Source organism: Crocodylus porosus, unplaced genomic scaffold (genome assembly GCF_001723895.1).
Source record: "Crocodylus porosus isolate Cpor-Errol unplaced genomic scaffold, CroPor_comp1, whole genome shotgun sequence".
Lineage (NCBI taxonomy): Eukaryota > Metazoa > Chordata > Crocodylia > Crocodylidae > Crocodylus > Crocodylus porosus.
The window spans coordinates 50,989,252-51,007,470 of NW_017728948.1; the positions used below are offsets into that span (position 1 = coordinate 50,989,252).

Sequence of the window (18,219 nt, forward strand, 5' to 3'; positions counted from 1 at the left end):
CATTTTAAAATTATGTTAATGTAAAAAGGCTTGCATGTATTGTTCTGGATCCCTGCAGACCCTGGAACACCACAAGACAGCACAAGCAGTTAGAACTTTGTTTAGATGAATTAAATTGTATACTACAAAGTCAGAATATAGCACATATTCTTTTGTTTCTGGTGACATCTTAGATGCATAGTTAATGATGTAATAATTCAAATGACCAGGATCACATCCAGAATTAATGGGATTATTAATACTTTTCATTATTATGCTAGCACTGGCAATGATTCCAGTTATTGCTGAGCTAAGTTTTGCACTTAAAGAAAGACTTGAACCACATCCTTATGGTTGATTATAGTATAACCTCCCCCAAAATTATTGCACTTACCTTAAGTGAAGAACAAAGACAGCCTTTGTCAGATACTATGAATAACTAACTACCTCTAATTTCAGACTAACAGAGTTCAGCTCTCTCTACCTTGGAGTGTCTCTTGAAAAAGAGGATGAAGACAAGTAGAGGAAGGTAAAAAAAATAATCAAAGGTGTCTTCAAAAATCATTTAAATCTAATCAGAGATTATAAACACACTCACGTATATTGAAATATTGATGGCATGGTATTGCTATAAATAACAGTAACTCTGTTTAGGAAATGTAACTGTTCATTTCTGTATACTAACATGGTTGAATATCCTTTTTCTAAACTCAGGAATTCATGAGTTTGTAATGCTTGTTTTTGGAAGAATTACAACATCCCAGTAATATTTTTATTTTTAAATGTCTATGCTCTCAACCCTTTGACTGATCTTCAGTGGGATTTAGGTTCCTAAACCACTTAAGCACTTTTGAAAGTTTCATCTTACATTAAAATTGACTCAACACTGAGGGAAAAAATTCAAGGGAAAAGATGCATTTCATTACACGAGCTACCAACCTGAAGCCTCACTCCCCTTGGAAACAGGAGATAGCGGCTATCATGTGCTTTTTATGTACAGGCATACCTCGTTTTATTGTGTTTCGCTTTATTGCTCTTCGCAGATACTGCGGTTTTTTACAAATTGAAGGTTTGTGGCAACCCCGCATCTAGCAAGTCTATTGGCGCCATTTTTCCAACAGCATTTGCTCACTTCGCATTTTTTAGCAATAAAGTATTTTTTAATTAAGGTATGTACATTTTTTTTTAGACATAATGCTATTGCACACTTAATAGATTACTATAGTGTAAACATAACTTTTACATGCACTGGAAAACCAAAAAATTCATGTGACTTGCTTTATTGCGATATTCGCTTTATTGCGGTGGTCTGGAACCGAACCCACAATATCTCCGAGGTATGCCTGTATTCACAGGTAAAATTATCTGTAAACATTTTCAGAAGTAACTAGGTGATTTAAGAATTTAAATCTCATTAGTTTATTAGCCTATAATTGGATTGAGGCTCCTAAGACATTTAGTATTGAAAATGTTACCTATAATTTCTCCCTAGGAATCCAGAAGAGGCAAATGATTTTCAGAGAATCTTGAAGTGCACATTTCATATCTTAATCCAAACTTGGTTTTTTCCACAGTTTGAGTTAATTGGAACCCATGTTTTGGCTTGGCTCCATGTGTAGTAACTTCACTGCACACTTACTGTTCACTTACTTCCCCAACCTGACTCGTTCTACTTTTAACTAGCATACATTTGTTCAGCTTTTCTACACAAGGTACTAGTTCTAGAATCTCCTCATCTGAAAAGTAAGACATATGCTTGAGTATGGAGATGTATATTATATTGGAGAAGGGAAACAACAAATGAAGATACCCTATATATTCCCTTTTCCATTGTACCCCATAATAAAAATTTATTTTTAAGGTCACACTCAGAGCTGGAGCATAAAACACTTTATAAGACGGTGGTTTTGCATATACTTTAGAACCGATGCTAAGGATTAAAAAAAAGCACACATTGAAAACTTACAAGTTCTTTCTTTATGAAAATTTTCTTTGTAGCAGAGGTTACTCAACTTTTAAAAAAGTCCAAAAATGACTACCAGATTGCCTTGGGTTTTTCTAGAAATCTTAGCTAATGAATTAACTAATGAAATAATTTTTTTAAATATAAAGTTTAAAAGTACTAAAAATCCTTTTTGTGGTCAGGTTGGGCAGAGTTAAACACATTCATTAGCACCTGAAATAAATACCAAAAGTTGGTATACGCAAATGCTATGCAAAACTCTCATCCCATTACAATAGCTGACTTTCGTTTCTAGGCTTCCCCAAGAGGGTTCTGTGTTTGTCTCTAGAGAACACTATAAGGTTTAAGTGACATACTGCAGTGGGCCTCGTCGCTCCAGTCATCACAGTCATTGTAACCATTACACTGCAGTTTCCCAGGGATGCAGATTCCACTGGAACACAAGAAGCTCTCATCACCACCACATAGCACTGGAAAGAGAAGAGAAAGTGGGGAGGGAACACAGAATAAGCTTCTCAGATTTTTGTTTTATAAGTAAAATCTGCTTGGGATATATGCTTTACCGTACTTAAACATTCAACTTGCATTTAATTCGTAATCAGAGGTAGGCTAAGAATGTTGAGTTCTTAACCCGTTTCAAGCTTTGATGTTTGGTTGTGAGACTGAATCCAGGCTAGTATTCTGATTCAACAGTGCCAATAAGAGACTTTTTCTGTACGCATAGTTATATGATCCCCTTTTCTATAGGGCAAAGCTCTCACAAACATTGGTGAAATTATTCTCAAAATCCTTGTGTATTAGGAAGGTTATCATCATCACCCTGTTACAGAATGGGAGTGGAGACACTGAGACAACCAAAAGCAACTAAACAAGGCATTTTGGATGGTCCAGTGAGACATCTTAAAAGGGTCAGTTTTTCAGCAGGTGGGTAGTCAGCAGTATCTGAAAAATGAAGTCCCTTTAAGGTATCTTGAGATAGACACTCAGAAATTAAGACAATACAAATCACTAGTCATTTCTTTAAAATCTTGACTTACTGACATGTCCAAGGCCTTTAACAGGTGGTCATGAATATGTTCTGCACAATTTACTCAGCTCTGTTCTGTCTAGACGGATTTATTCTATTCCTAGAGTCTGCATTATATATATTACAACAACAACAACAATAAAAGGAGGGAAGAAAAAATGTATCCTGCACAAGGTTTCTTCCATGGTGATAAGTCCCACTATGTTCCTGTGTGGTTTCACATTTGCAGAATTAATACAGAAGAGATTTATAACTTGATCCCTTACAACCCGATTCACACTTATACTGGATGAATCTACATGCATGCTTTACTGCTCCACACTAAAGTGTTAGTCTACACATACTTTGGTATAGGGTGCAGTAAACTAATTAACTCTGCTGCAAGATAGAACTGTCAGGGACAGTACCATCATATGGCACAGTCATTATGTGCAATCAAATGCATGTGTGGATAGTGACTTCTGGGCACAAATGGTGCTCAGTCAACCCAGCCAGCTGGGAACCAGGTGCCCAGCTCTGCCAGCCCTCCACCACCTGACACCACCACCCAGAGCACAGGAGTGACACCTCCCCAGCCCCCTGACCTCTGCCAGCCCCGGGCTGCTCCACCCTGGCTCAAACTGCTGCTGTCCTGAGCACGTTTAGATGCTGTGCCCAGGAGCAGTGTACTCTGGCTCAACCCACTCCTGAGTTTATTGCATCATGTTAATTGCACATGTAGATGCACTCACTGAGACCAATGTGATAATTATGAGGACCTGCTTACTTTTTATTTGACCATACTGACAACCGTAAAATTTTTATCTTATCTGGGTTTCTATATGGCAGTCTAAGACCTTCAAGCTTTAAGAGCCATAGAAATAAAAGTATGATTTATTGTGTTCCCTCCCTATTGATTTAGCAATGCATGATTAAATTATCTATGAACCTGAAATGAATTGTGGAATCTACTTGATATGGAACAACACACATTTCTTAATACTACCCTGTTACTAACAAAATACCTTTATATTTTAAAATATCTCCTTAAGTGGCATTTCATGCAGCGTTTGTATCCAGACACTGCAACAAATTAGATTCTGAGGACCTGATTCGTCCCTTATTTCTGTTGAATTCAGTGAAACAACATCTCTGTGATAGTGATGCAAAAAAGAAGAGAATTAAATGTGTAATCTCACTAGTTATTCTTTCTTCCTGTACCCAGTACATTAAATAGGTATTGGCTGCTATTTAAATTAGAGCTATGAGTGAATTGGTGTAGAGAATGCAAGAATTTCTGTGCTTTCATGCAAGACTCAAACACAACCTTTTTTCCCCGCAGACAATAACATTATTTTAAACCTTATCAGAAAAGGAAGCACTGAAACATCTCGAGAAAATCAGTTCTCGTGGCATTTCTAGCCTAATAGAAGCAAATAACCCTGAAAGTCAAAATTTCTATTGCATCTCTGCAAGGCTTCAATGTACTCTGTTGCTTATACTAGGTCCAGTCTCCTCTTGAATACCCCAGGGTAGAGGAGACCACCACCTCCTTTGGAAGCCCATTCCAGATTCTGGCAACCCTTACTGGAAAGAAGTTCTTTCTAATGTCCAACCTAAATCTGTTCTCCATCAATTTTGGGGGGCAATTGTTCCTAGTTACTCTAGTGGGTGCCCTAGTAAACAGAGCATCTCCTATTCCCTGCTGCCCTCCCCTGACGAATTTATAGGCAGCCACAAGATCACCTCTCAGCCTTCTCTTGTGAAGGCTGAAGAGATCTAGGTCCCTCAGTCTCTACTCATAGGGCCTTGCCTGCAGGCCTCTGACTGTATGAGTGGCTTTCCTCTGATCCCTCTCAAGACTCTCCGCATCCCTCTTGAAGTGCAGCACCCAAAACTGGACACAGTGCTCCAACGGCAGCCTGACCAGTGCTGCATAAAGGGGAAGCATCACCTCCCTGGACCCATTTATCATGCATCTGCTAATGCATGATAAAGTGCAGTCAGCATTGTGGATCACTTCATCACATTGACGACTCTTGTTCATCTTGGAGTCAACTATGACTCCAAGATCTCTTTCTGCTGTTGAGAAGGTCATCCCCTAGCCTGTGGGGGGGAGGTGGGGTGTTAGTAGTTCTTTTTGCCCAGGTGCAGCACTTTGCACTTGTCTTTGTTGAACTGCATTCTTTTTTAACTTAACTCTGTAACATAATGGACAATTTGGGATTTGGTCCTGATAAAAGGGATTTGTCTCCATGTTTCATGAGCTAAGGAAAACCAAATGTTGAATATTTCTGACCTCTGTAATCCAGTAGACTTTTGCTTCCAGTGAGGGTCTTTGGATAGACATAAAGGTATAGAGAGGCAACTGACCTCATCGTATCTGCCCCCAAGACATAAAACCTGTAGACACCATTTGAGATCTGCCCTGAAGTAACCCTGGCAGATAGTTTGGGTTTTTGTTTTGCCTCATGTTCCCACTTCCACATCAGTAGTTACAGGCCAGTTTTGTAGAACCAAGAGATTCAGATGGTTCTGGTCTGAGCACTCATTTTAACCAAGCTACTAGCTCTTTTCAGGTAGCAGCTATAGTTTATGGAGTGTCAACTGTGTGACAATATTTTTTATGTATAAAACAAAGAAAAGTTTACAATTTAAGGCCTGCCTCCTGTAACGTGTGCCTGCACCTCTTGAGTTAGAATTTTCTTGATCAAAGCTAATCAACTCCTATAGGTTCAGAAGCTGACCCAAAGCTAGCAAAATTTTGATATGAACTTTTCACATGTGAGGGGTTGTAGATTATCAAAATGTAATATTTTTTATCTACTGTTGAAAACTGCACCCTATTAAGCATCCTGTCCAAACCCCAAATATAAATTGGTATGCACAAAGGTGCATACCAATCTACTGTCGCAGAGCACGCAGGTGCCTTGCTCCTTAGAGCAGAAACAGCTAGGGAGAGAGCCCTAGCAGTGAGTGGGGAGCCCAGCTGCTAGTTACCAGGGCAGCCAGAGTCACAGGTGCTGGTTGCTAGGGCAACCACTGGGGAGTCAGCTGACAAGAAGGGGCAGGGCCTGGCACATATAAACCCCAGGAGTGAGACCAGGAAGGCAGTGCTCTGCTGGCAGCCAAGGGAGAGGGAGCTGTACTGGAGCAAGCAGAGTGGAGGAGCCTGATGGCCCGAGCAGCTCCTGTCTGTTGTTACAGGTAGAGAATTCCCTGGTAGGGATTGAATGAGATTTTTATGTTATAGCCCAGGGGCTTGAGTTTTCTATTTGTAGTTTCATAAGACCAGAGGATGGGGTGAGGCTATTAGGGGTTGGGGGAGGCCACAAAGGGGATCCCCGGCGATGTGGGGACCCCAGCGCCAGGGAGGACACAGCATTTTTGGGGTAACTTGGCCCCAGCCCCAGAGCAAGGGGGGGCATGAGAAGCCCCAGAGTGAGGGGGGGGCAGCAGAGTGCCAGGAAGGCACAGAACGAGACGGGGCAGTGGAAAGCCCAGGAAAGATGAGGGAAAGGCCAAATTATAACAAGGCATAGATCAAACCACATCAGTGTCATCTGTGAGGCTTGGGCTGTGGTGTAGGGGAGGAAAAGGAGCTGCAGATAGCGCCCCCTGGCATCAGGATGAATAAAATGGCCAGCCTCCCACTAATTACATCTATTAATTAATCAATTAAGATCAAGGCATGGCAGGCGAGTAGGCAGGTGGTTGGCCCATAACAGGAGAGTGGAGTCACCTATAGAAAGACTCTAGTAGAGGTACTCCTGTCACAATTACATTTGAGTATGTCAATCAGTACAGGACAATTCATAAAAATGTAGTGTATTTCAGGAGAAATCAATGAACAATTTATTAACTAAAACCTGCTCACTAAAATATGATTAACACATTAGTTGTTAAGCAATACTGTGTCCACTGAAATAATATTACTCTGTGTGTGTGTGTGTGTGTGCGCGCGCGCGCACACACGCGCATATAATGCCACCGAGGAAGAAGTTCAGTTTCAGAATTGCAGAAAACTAGACAGATATAAAACAAAAATAAAGGAAATGCCATAGGTATATCACATTCATAAGTATCAAAAACAAGGACTCCCTGTTCATTATTTCTTGAAGCCATTCTCAGATATGCAGCCTTTCCAAATCTGTTAGCATATCTTAAAGTTTGATGTTATATGGCACAGTATAAAGCAGAAACTGAAATTACAGCACATTCCACCTTTAAAATAGTGGATTTTGATTGACTCATAAAGAGCAATTGAACTTCAAATTTGCTAAGGCATCACATGATAAAATGTCCCTCTGAAGCATTTCACTTTTGAAGACTAGGGTAGACTTGCATTTCACACAAACTATGCTACAAGGAAATTCTGGAAGGAAGCCTTTCAAAACAATAAATCAATCCATGGACATGCACAAAAGAACTTGCAAACATCACTATTAAAACTTAACATTAGCTAACAGTTTCCATACCAGAATAAATTGGATGTAGTCAACACAATAGGGAAAGACTGTGCTATCAGATACCAAGGTATCATGTTAAACTATGCTAAAATGTTGACTTTTTAAATCGCATCTCCTGTACATTAATGGGTTTCACTAATAAGCAACAATTACTTAGTGCAGTACAAATGCTTTCCTGCGCTGTACATTCCAAATTTAGAAAGTATTTCAGGTCAAGTTGATATCACAGAGTATTGTAAAAGGGGTTCACTATATTTGGAAGTAATTAAATAAAACTGAATGATTTATTAAGGAAGACAACTATTAATAGGACTCACAAATCTAGACAATTAGATGAAACTTGATAAATTACCACAAACTAATGGGAAAATATTATTCAAAATTTTACCCAGTAAATTTGACAACTCCTATAACAGAGAGCTATTTGAAAACACTGCTTTGAAACTGGAATGATTCACAATGCCACACATAGGCCCCTATTAGAAAAGTTGTTAAATGCATTGAAAAACAAAGTACATCAAACCTTAATTATTTATAGTTTCCTGCTAAACAGCAGGTTCCCTTGTAAATATTAACCAGACATAACGTGATCTGAAAGATGGAAGTCAGACAGCTATCTTGCAATCAGAGATTCTAAAATGGAACAAACTCAGCATATCTTGTCTTAGGGAGGCTGAAAGTTTCTCAGAAACTCTCATAGAGGAACAATACAGACTGGTAAAAATATATTTGTTTTACTTGGGACACATACCCAATTATAAAACAATTTGTGACTGTTTCAATCCAAAAAAAATTTAGAATAATATCTAACAAGTAAATGACATAGCTCTTTGAAAAGATTCTTGCATCTGTAATCGCATGGATAGTTTCTTTCTTCTGGGAAAAAATAGAAATATCCCGCCAAAAAATCTCTGTAAACCTAACAAGAGTGGTGAAGCATATTTTGTAGTCTGCATTATATTTTACATCCATTATTGTTCTATCAGAATTATAAAACATATAAAAAAATAAAAATCCATTTAGTCCAGGAAACATAACCATGGGCAGCTTATGGACATGAATTTTCATTAGAATACAAACTAATTCATATGGGAAAAGGCAAAAAACATGGAAATCAAAGTAAAAGTGATGAAATCTAGAAAACATTCATAACTCATCCAGAAAATGGCTTCAGAATATGAAAAGGAGGAAGATGGAAATAAATTAGTGCCTGGAATAAATCTGAAAAGCTTGTTTCTCTGCTCTCGGTTCTTAACAAAATAAGACATATAAAAACTATGATTTTTACTGCAAGAAAATCATGTTTCATATATTAATGCATTCATTATTGAATTAATTTATTAAATAAATGTATTAAGTGTAAAAACTGGAAATTATATTAAATCCTTTTTTCTTTAAATATGACACATTTTTTTATTTAACTGTCTCAAAGTATTTTGCAAAGGATGGCAAGCTTTTGTTATCTTATTTGCACAGAAGGAAATTAAGAAAAGGAGAGATGAAGTGATGTGTCAAAGGCCAAACAGGAAATCAGTGGCTGAACACAAAGGGCTTTATGGAAGCTGTTTGGTAATTCTAAAACCAAACAGAAAGAGAAGGATTTAGATAACTTCCCCTCTTCTGTTGGAGTTCACCTGCTCACTTCGTAATGCAAAAGCACTGCTGTCAGATGAGACTGCAGGAACTTCTAAAATTGCTCTTGAATAGCAAATGTTTTTGCTTTTGGAAAACCAAATGGCAAGTATCTTTTAAACATTTCCCAGGGACCAATACTCAGATCCCCAGAAAAATCCTCAGACCCATCTCTTGAAGTAAAAAAAAAAAGAATGCTGCAGGTTTAACAATATACTCAGAATACTCTTAAAGATTCAAGAGCCGGGCCAACTATATTGTATAGGTTTCAAAATGGTATCTCCTTTATTGGTTTTGTTTGACATATTTGTTTTCTTTAAAAAGAAAAACCAAAAAACCTGAGTGCATCCCCTAGTCTCCCTCACTGCAAAAAAATACTTCTCAGACTAGTAGTTTGAGGACATTTTTGTTCCCTCCACTATATTTCTAATGTTTTGTCCAGATTAGTTTTTATGTCATGAATGATGGAGCTTCCACCACTTCCTTTGGGATTCTATTTTGCAGCTTTATACATTATCTAACCTAAACCTTCTATATTTTAACATTGAACTTTTACTCTTCACCATAACCCAGTGTGCCACATTAAATAATTCCTAACCTTTGTGTTTCAAACATTTGTAGACTGCTACATCTCCATTTTGACATCTCTTAGTCAAGCTATTGATTTTTTATTTTATTAATCTTTTCTCATAAGTCACTCTTTCTAGGGCTGCTTGTAGACACCATGGGGGTTTAATTTGGTTGATTTCTCCCTAAATTGAAATGGGAGAATTAAACTGAACTAAACCCCTGTACTGTTACACTAGGGTGGGGACCCAATCTTTACATGCCTCTTTGGTGGGGGGGGAGGGGGAGAAGCTTCCAGTGGGCGCCACAGGCATGGAGGGAAGCCCCCACCACCACCCCCACAGCTGCGGAAGGAAGTATCAGGCCCCCACACAGCTCAGGCAGGCTCTGTGGAGGGGGAGTAAAAAAAAAAAAGATCAGGCTCGCTTCTTTTTGTTGTTGTTGTTCAGTGGAGCCTACCTGCATAGGTTGCCACCAGGTCCCACAGCCCCTGAGTTGTGTAGGGCCCGCCAAGCCCTAACCACATCGGCTTCCAGGGCCCTGTGCACTCTTGCACTTTGTTAGGTAGCAAACTAAAACACCTCAGAGCTGTTTTATCTTGCTACATACCAAAGTAATTTAAAGTGGAATACAGCACCAAACGTGCAAACCACAATGCCACTGAAGTGGTACAAAAAGGCATTTCAGCCACTTTAAAAGCCAATTTTGTGGCGTGTACAATGGCCCTACGCTCCTCAGTATTCCTGCTGCTCATCTCTGCAGGTTTGTTTGTTTTTTAATTTTGAGTCTTTTTGTTGTGCTTTTATGCATGCATCTGCTGACTTGTAAAGCCCAGAGGTTATGAGTACATAACCCATGTTAGAGAAATTACCACCTTCGCACTGTGACCTTGCAGGCCTCACAGCCCTTCAAGCATGCTAGTCTTCAAACCAGTTTACTACTACTTGTTCTCATTCTTGCTCTTGGTGGGAGGCTCAGTTCCACGTTGCCTTAATTCTGCTTGGCGGAGGGGAAGGCATCCTGTTCATCTTCTCTACTGCTCAGACAGGTCATTTCTTCTGATTCCCTTTTGTCTGGTAGACTGATAGCTGAGGCTTTATTGCCCTTTTGATTTTAGCCTTGCCTCTTGAGGTCCCTTCCAACCCTAATTATCTATGAACCTAGCTCAGTTGTGGGGCTGAAGAGGAAGTAGGAATATATGCAATGTAGTGGCTCAAAAAAGAGTCTGTGCTGAAGAAGACAGCATGCAGTGGGCACTTTCATACATCTTGTTTAGATGGGCTGCACCCACCTAGCCTCGTTGTAGGTACCCATCATATGAGCCATGTATTTTATAGTCATGCTCAATGTTGGCTACATTTAATCAACTTTATAGTCGGTTTCCATTACTGAAAATATGCTGTTTCTGGCAGGATTTTAATGCTAGATAACGTATTTAGTGAGGGTTTTTTGTATGCAAATATAAGGCAAGGGGGTTCCCCCCCCCACCATATTTACTGGAGGGAAAACCTCATTTTGTATTTGAGTAAATATGGTACTTTCTGGTTCTACCAGAATTTTTTATCCTCAGCTATTAATTGAAACTCTTCTTTATTCATCCTGAGGTAGCTTATTTGAAGCAGATAACCCCAAATACCCCCTGCCAGATTTGTGATAAATTCACTAGACTTGGAGACCAGACCCTGCATAATCTCTAGAGAACTAATACCACAGAGAAAAACATAATAGACGATTATTTTATTGTGTGTAATTCTGGCTTAACTATTTTATTTTTTCTTAGTGACTCTAAGAATATTGTTTTACCAGTTAAGTACAACCATTTTAATAAAAGAATCCTCTTCCTATGAACAAAACCAAATTTCAACTTCACCTTTGGATATTAATACGGTAAAGTTGCCCAGCAGAAGTTTGGATTAAGTATTTTACTAAATCATCAGATTGCCAGACAACAGACATCTCTAAACACCATAAGGCTTATTTATTTAGGGTTTAACTTCTAGAATATCACACATTTCCAAAAAACAATTGATTATGATATATTTATATAAGAGCATGCCTTTGCCAGTGAAAACATGATTCTGAAGGTTTTTAGCTACATTGCAACTGACAGGTTAATATGTTTTTAATTTAAAACAGGTGCCTAGTGTTTCCTGTCCATTCACTGAGATCTTGCAAGTAAGTCATTATCTGAAGATTTTACAAACAGATGTACTAGGAAAAAAGTAATATTTAATTTATAGAAGAGTAAGATCTATAGGCCCCCAAACAACTTTTTATAAAATGAAAATACTCATTATAATCTTTTGCCATATTTAGTGATTAGGGGAAAAAATCAGTAAGAATTGATTTAGGGTAGTTGTTTCTACCAGCAGACAATCAGAAGTACTACCCAGCTGAATAATTCTGAGAGCATGGAAATAACTTAAAATGAGGGAGCTTTTTGCACGCTAAAACAAACATGAATAAAAGTTAAGGGTTGTTCAGTATTCCCAAACTCAACACTAAATCAAATTAAAGGCTTAGCCTTCCACTATTTACTCTGAGCCAAATCATGCCCTACATAAAAACCTGTAGTGAGGCCAGGAAAACTTCATGAGTTTTAACTGAAGAATTTCCTATACATCATCCTGCTTGTCCTTCCCCCCACATTATCACAGAGTTGTCAGAAAGGGCCAAACCTTGCAAAAGCCATTGTAATATAGCCTGACATAAAACATACCTGGGAGCTAGAGGGAAACAAATCCAGTTACCAGGGTGTGAAGATACCCATTTTTTCACAGGCTATTTTTCTTGCAAGGATGCTTTTAAATGGGATGATTTCCATTATAGGCAAAACTGTCATTGGTTACAGTGGGAAAGCTGACTAAGCAAAGGCAACTGGATCAAGCAGTGAACTGTTCTTATATAATGAGAGGTCCAAGGAAGGGTACAGATATCACCCACAAGGATTCTTGCCTGTCCCTTAGTCATAGACCATAATGACAACATCACCTCAACACTACCTTCTTGCATGATATTATTCAGAATTAAAACTAAAACCTAAAAACAGTTAAATAATAGAAATGTAATATACACAATTACAAACATCTAATATCATAAGAAAAATGAAAAGGTATAACATTTTGCCCTCATTACTTTATAGATTAAGCATGTATATCCACACAAGCAAGTCACTAATTCTTTGTATAATATATTCAGTTGTTAAAAAGTACCGTGATTGGTAACTGTTGACCTAAACACTCCATGCACTTGCTGTTTCTGCAAGAAACACTGTAAATCAACTAACTCAATGGCATATAGAAGAAAATCCTCATGTAAATTCTACCCAAGGTCTGTAGAACCAAATGCTGGAGATTAGAGAACAGCAGCTCAAAAATAAATATTTTCTGTGAAAGTTTTAAAAAATAACACTTACTTTCATACAAAGTTTTGCATGGGAGTGGAAATTCTATATTTGGAAAAAACTAAAACAGAATATATTAAAATTTTGAAAACAAGAATATGTTTGGGTTTTTTCTATTTTTTTTCCAAGATTCTTTCATCTTTTTCTTCCCCTTTTCTCTATTACTTGTTTTCTCATTCTTCCCAAAACAGATTAAGATGGAAACAAATAAGAAACACAGAAATACCAGGGGAAGATGCAAATAAAAAGGTGGGGTACTTATAAAACCAAAGCACCACTTCGTTTCTATTTTTCAATTTTAAAAATGATGCAGAAACCAACTGGATTTATTATCAAGTCAAAATGTAAATGCTTCCCACCCTCTTTTATAACATAGTATGTTGGAAGTCTTGAGAATTTTTCCAGAGTAATGCCAAAGAGCCTGGTTCCTTCCCAGGAAGATTTTGAGTCCATCTCATTGACATCAGTAAGAATGGCTCTGAACAAACACTCGTGCACCAGGGACTTGCATAAAGCTTTGAAACCTAAAATTCTAAATTATAATTTTTTCTCCTGAGATTTGAATCTGAGTTCCAAATTTCTTTCAATAATGTGTGTTTCAAGTTTCGGTTTTGATGCATCATCTACATCTTATTCAGTACATAAAACAGACAATACACCCTTCCCATGCTAGCTCAGTTCTTGTATGTATAACAAATGCTTTTAGCAAACTGGTCTATGCATAAATAGGTCTGCTTAGCTATATCACAGCTTGGTTAGGGTTGGGATACAGTACAGGCAGATAACAAACCTACTGGCTGCCAGTCCAAAGCTATAGAAAGAAACAGTAGCTTCTCAGGAGAAAAAATTAACATTTAATCAAGTGACTAACGTGGAACATATATGGCTATGAAATTCTTTTATGCTATATAAGAAATCCTCAATACTTCTGAAAGGACCATGATTGGTCACTATATATATATATATATATATCCCACATATTTTATCTCTCTCAGCTTTTAATATACTAGCAATCAATTTTTACTATCGCTTTGCATAAAGACATGCATCCAATTCAAATCAAATCAAATATGTGCATGTACACGTGCACACTCACACGCATGCACACACATACATGTGCGTGCGTGTGCACAGGATGTTTATGAAGTCCTTGTGCAACTTTAAACTTTAATAACTTTGGATGTACCCCATGATAGAAGAAAATTGTAAACAGCAACTGAAAGCATAATTCATTAAGTTTTAACACAATACAGCTCAAATTTCTAGGCTTCAGCATAACCGCCATCTTTCATGATACATCATTCAATCTGATTTTCCACCTCACAGAAAACATTTTCCAGTTGCTTCTGAGTGATTTCATGAATTGCATTTGTGATCCTTACCCTATGCATAGCTTACACTATGCTAAAAAACTTAACAAATTATGCTTTCAATTGCCATTCACAGTTTGCTTCCATCATGTGTATATCCAAAGGTATTAAAGTTTAAAGTTGCACCAGGACTTTATAAACACCCTGTATATATACACACACATGTTCATGATTTGGATGTATGCCTTTATGCAAAGCCAGATGTATTCCCTCCTCCTCTGCTAACATATATGCCAGTAGGGGCCAACCTTTTTGGCAGATCTGGTACAGATTAAGCCTTGTACTCTCCTCCAGTGCCACTCTGATCCTCTTCCCCTGTCCAATCTGTGACTGCTCTCTGATACCTTCCTGATGTGTTACTCTGCTTTCTACTCCTTGTACTGTGCTCCCTGCCTAATCTGCTGCTTTGCTTTCTGCTACCTGCCTTATCTGCCCCTGTGCTGTCTGCCCCTTTCTGATCTGCCAGGTATCACACACAAAGGTTGTCCATACCACTTGTGACATGCATGCCACAGGCTATCCACCCTAAATATGTGCCATCACTTACTTACAGTGCCCCTCCATTGTCTATATTGGACAGATGAGGCAATGTTTATGTGGAAGGCTGCCCTGACATTAGTTTCAGTAAAACACAAAAGTCTTCAGCAAAGAAGACTTTAACCTCCCTGGAAACTCCATCACTGACCTCAGAGTGCTTTGATCTCTTCAACTCACCTTTGTTTCTCTCAGCAGTGACCCCTTTTTCCCTCCCCCCCCCCATTATTTGTATTTAAATGACTTTCTATTTAGCACCCCTATGAATGGAGCGTCATTCATAGTATCTGATGAAGTAGGTTGTAGCCTATAAGAACGTATGCCTCTCTGAACAAGTTAGTCTATAAGAAGCCACCCTGCCCTGCTTTCTCTATATCAGAAGTTTGTATCATAAATGCCTTACAACTTTAACCCTGGAAAAATCAGCATATTTGTTTCAAAAGATCTTTGTCTTGTTTGCTATCTTAAAAAATCTTTTATTTAATTATGTTTTATTCATGGTTCAGTGTTGAGAATTCTATTAAAATTATCATTTTTCATTCAGTAATATTAAATTATATATTACTTTTTTAAATATGTTAAAATACTTGATTCCATCAGACGTTTTTAGTTGAATGGCATTGATAAGTGTATGGAAAAAGTAACTATAACATGATCTTACCTATTTGGAGATCAGATCATTTAGATCATCAACATAAAATAAAAGGTAATTAAGAAACCCTATGCTCATCTTAAATAGCCAGGACAGTCTTTGTCAGGCAACATACTAGGACTCTGGAGATGTAGGGTCTCTTTCCAGTTGTGAGGATAAAAGCTATCAGTAAATGGGAGTTACTATAAGGGTACATACAGATGTTACATTTAGATTGACAATTAGATCAGGCAAAAAGTGGTGGGCCTGATCAAAGTTAATTCACCGAGGAAATAAACCAACTTAAATCAGGAATGAGTTACCCCAATGCAACGAATGTTTCTACATGTTCAGAGCGCTCTGGTTCTATGCTCTTTCTACCTCCTGACCCTGACTGGGCTCTTCTAGCCCCCCACTCCTCCCATCCCCAGAAAGACAATGCCCCCACTGACCCTCCCCTCTCTCCAAACCCATTACAAAAGAGCTATAAAATAATTCTGCATGAAAACAATGAAACTTTGGAGTTAGGTTGGAATAATTTAAAACTGCAAGATGTGAATAAAATATATTCAAAGACCTCAAAGGGAAGCTCTCAAAAAGCACTTCATCTAGTAATCCGGAACTGGAGAAAGGACCTTTCCTGTGCCTAAGAACAAAAAGCTGAATTTCTGACCCTGACCAGCTATGCCATATAGAAAGGCAGTCTTTATTCTCCATATTTCTGATCAACCAGGAGTGCAATGGCTGTATCTAAAACATTGTCCAGAACTGGTCTTACCCAAGCAAGCGAAAGTGTGAGTTTTTTCAAGTGTGGCAAGTATATAGAGCTTCTATTTACCTGAAACAGCATTACAGATGCTGAGGAACTTAGGAAACAACTAGGTTTCCACAGTCTGTCTCCAAGGCCTAGCACATCGGTCCTTCCCGCTGAACTTTGGAAGTAATGAAAAATATCTTTTATAGCACCTTCATGTTTTATAACCAGCTGTTGACAGCAAGAAATATTTTTTATAAAACCTATTTACATATTCTGAATGCCTGGAATATTAAGTCACCATCCCCAAGAAACAAATCAATCTGAAAATTAGTAAATTGATGTATAATCTAATATGGAAAGATATGTTTATAATACAACATTTACATGAATTATTCAAAATTCTCTTTTACAAATTCCCAGGTGCACTCCCCATAAGCAACATATGCTCTTGATTTGAGGATAAAACTTGTACTAAAATTGTATACTATGACAAACACCTAATATAATATGGCATCTTTCTTAACAAATTTACATAATGCCCAGCTTTGTGGTAGCAAGGTGACCAGAATAGAAAAGGCTTTAAAACAGGTTTTGGACTCATTTTTGACATCTAACACAAAACCGAGTAAAGGAACATGTAGGCACATACTACCCTGGGAGAACACTGGAACATGTCAGTAAACATCTATTAAATGCTTCTTTACACTTTCTGAGGCATTTGCTTTGCCTCAGCCTTTATGGCCAGCCAAGTTTGATACCAACTCTACCCTCTCCATACTGGGGGACCATGAACACTAGAATAATACAGAAGTCCACAGACTACCTTCCACTTGGCCTAAAAAACCTGAGCATCTTGTCACATGGGACACCTGCCAAGTTTTACATCTGATCTCACAGTAAGCATTACTGTGCTGTATTAAAATTAAAATGTTTTCTGAGCAGTCACACAGCAACATTTACTATGATTTCAGCCCACTCTCTGGACACGGTTGCAGCCAGCTGTGCCCTGCCTCACACTCCTAGCCACTGTCCACAGCACTGAGCACCACGGTTTGCACATCTGCCTACGCGGACATGCAACCCCCAAGCCTGGAGCCCACACCTTCCCAGCCATGTAGCCAGCACTGCCCAACCTGGGAATGCCTGCCCCTGGCACGCCAAGGCAAAATGAGTCTCTGCTGCTGGTGGTGGGCAAAAGGAGGCATGGTGGTGGGCAAAAGGGGCACTGTGCCCAAGAAGCCTTCCCTGCCACTGGATCTGCGGGTAGAGCCAGTCCTGAACTGGCTCTGGTGCAGTATTGAGGCTAGGACTAATGATGAGCTGATTCTCAGCCCCAGCCCCAGAACCACATAGGAGTCTTGAACTTGTGTTATCTCTGTGGTCCAGTCCTATGACAGCTGAGTGTATGTACCTAATATGATCTGAAAATACTCCTTATGTGAAAAAATCATAACTTTACTACAATATGATCATATTTAGCACATTTTACTGCTTGAATGCACAGAAGCTCATATTTTAAGTTCAGTTAGCATGTCCTAAGGATAATGTGTGAAAAGATAGGGGAAGGAAGGAATTGTAAACAAACGACAGCATCATTATGCTCCTTTCTAAATCCATGGTGCAACCACACTTTGAATACTGTGCCCAGTTTTGGTCCCCACACCTCAAAAAAGATCTAGAAGAACATACAGAGAAGGGCAACAAGGATGATTAGTGGTATGAAGGGGCTTTCATATGAAGAGAGACTAAAGAGCCTGATCTAGGTCAGGGGAGGGGGAGGGGCAGGCAGGATCAGGGAGCTAACACTATCCATGGAGGGCTTTCATAGATTTCATAGACATCAGGGCTGGAAGGGAGCTCGGGAGATCATCGAGTCCAGCCCCCTGCCCAAAGGGCAGGAAGTCAGCT

At 38.7% G+C, this 18,219-nt stretch overlaps 1 protein-coding gene across 3 annotated transcripts in view; it reads right to left on the reverse strand.

Annotated features, from left to right (window-relative positions):
* The window catches only part of CORIN (corin, serine peptidase), a 236,358-nt gene that overhangs the window by 108,762 nt on the left and 109,377 nt on the right, over positions 1–18,219 (reverse strand). For all 3 annotated transcript variants that reach the window (XM_019553231.1, XM_019553230.1, XM_019553232.1), the window contains one exon: positions 2,299–2,412. In XM_019553231.1, coding sequence (XP_019408776.1) covers positions 2,299–2,412 — 114 coding nt within the window. The remainder of the gene's footprint in view (positions 1–2,298; positions 2,413–18,219) is intronic.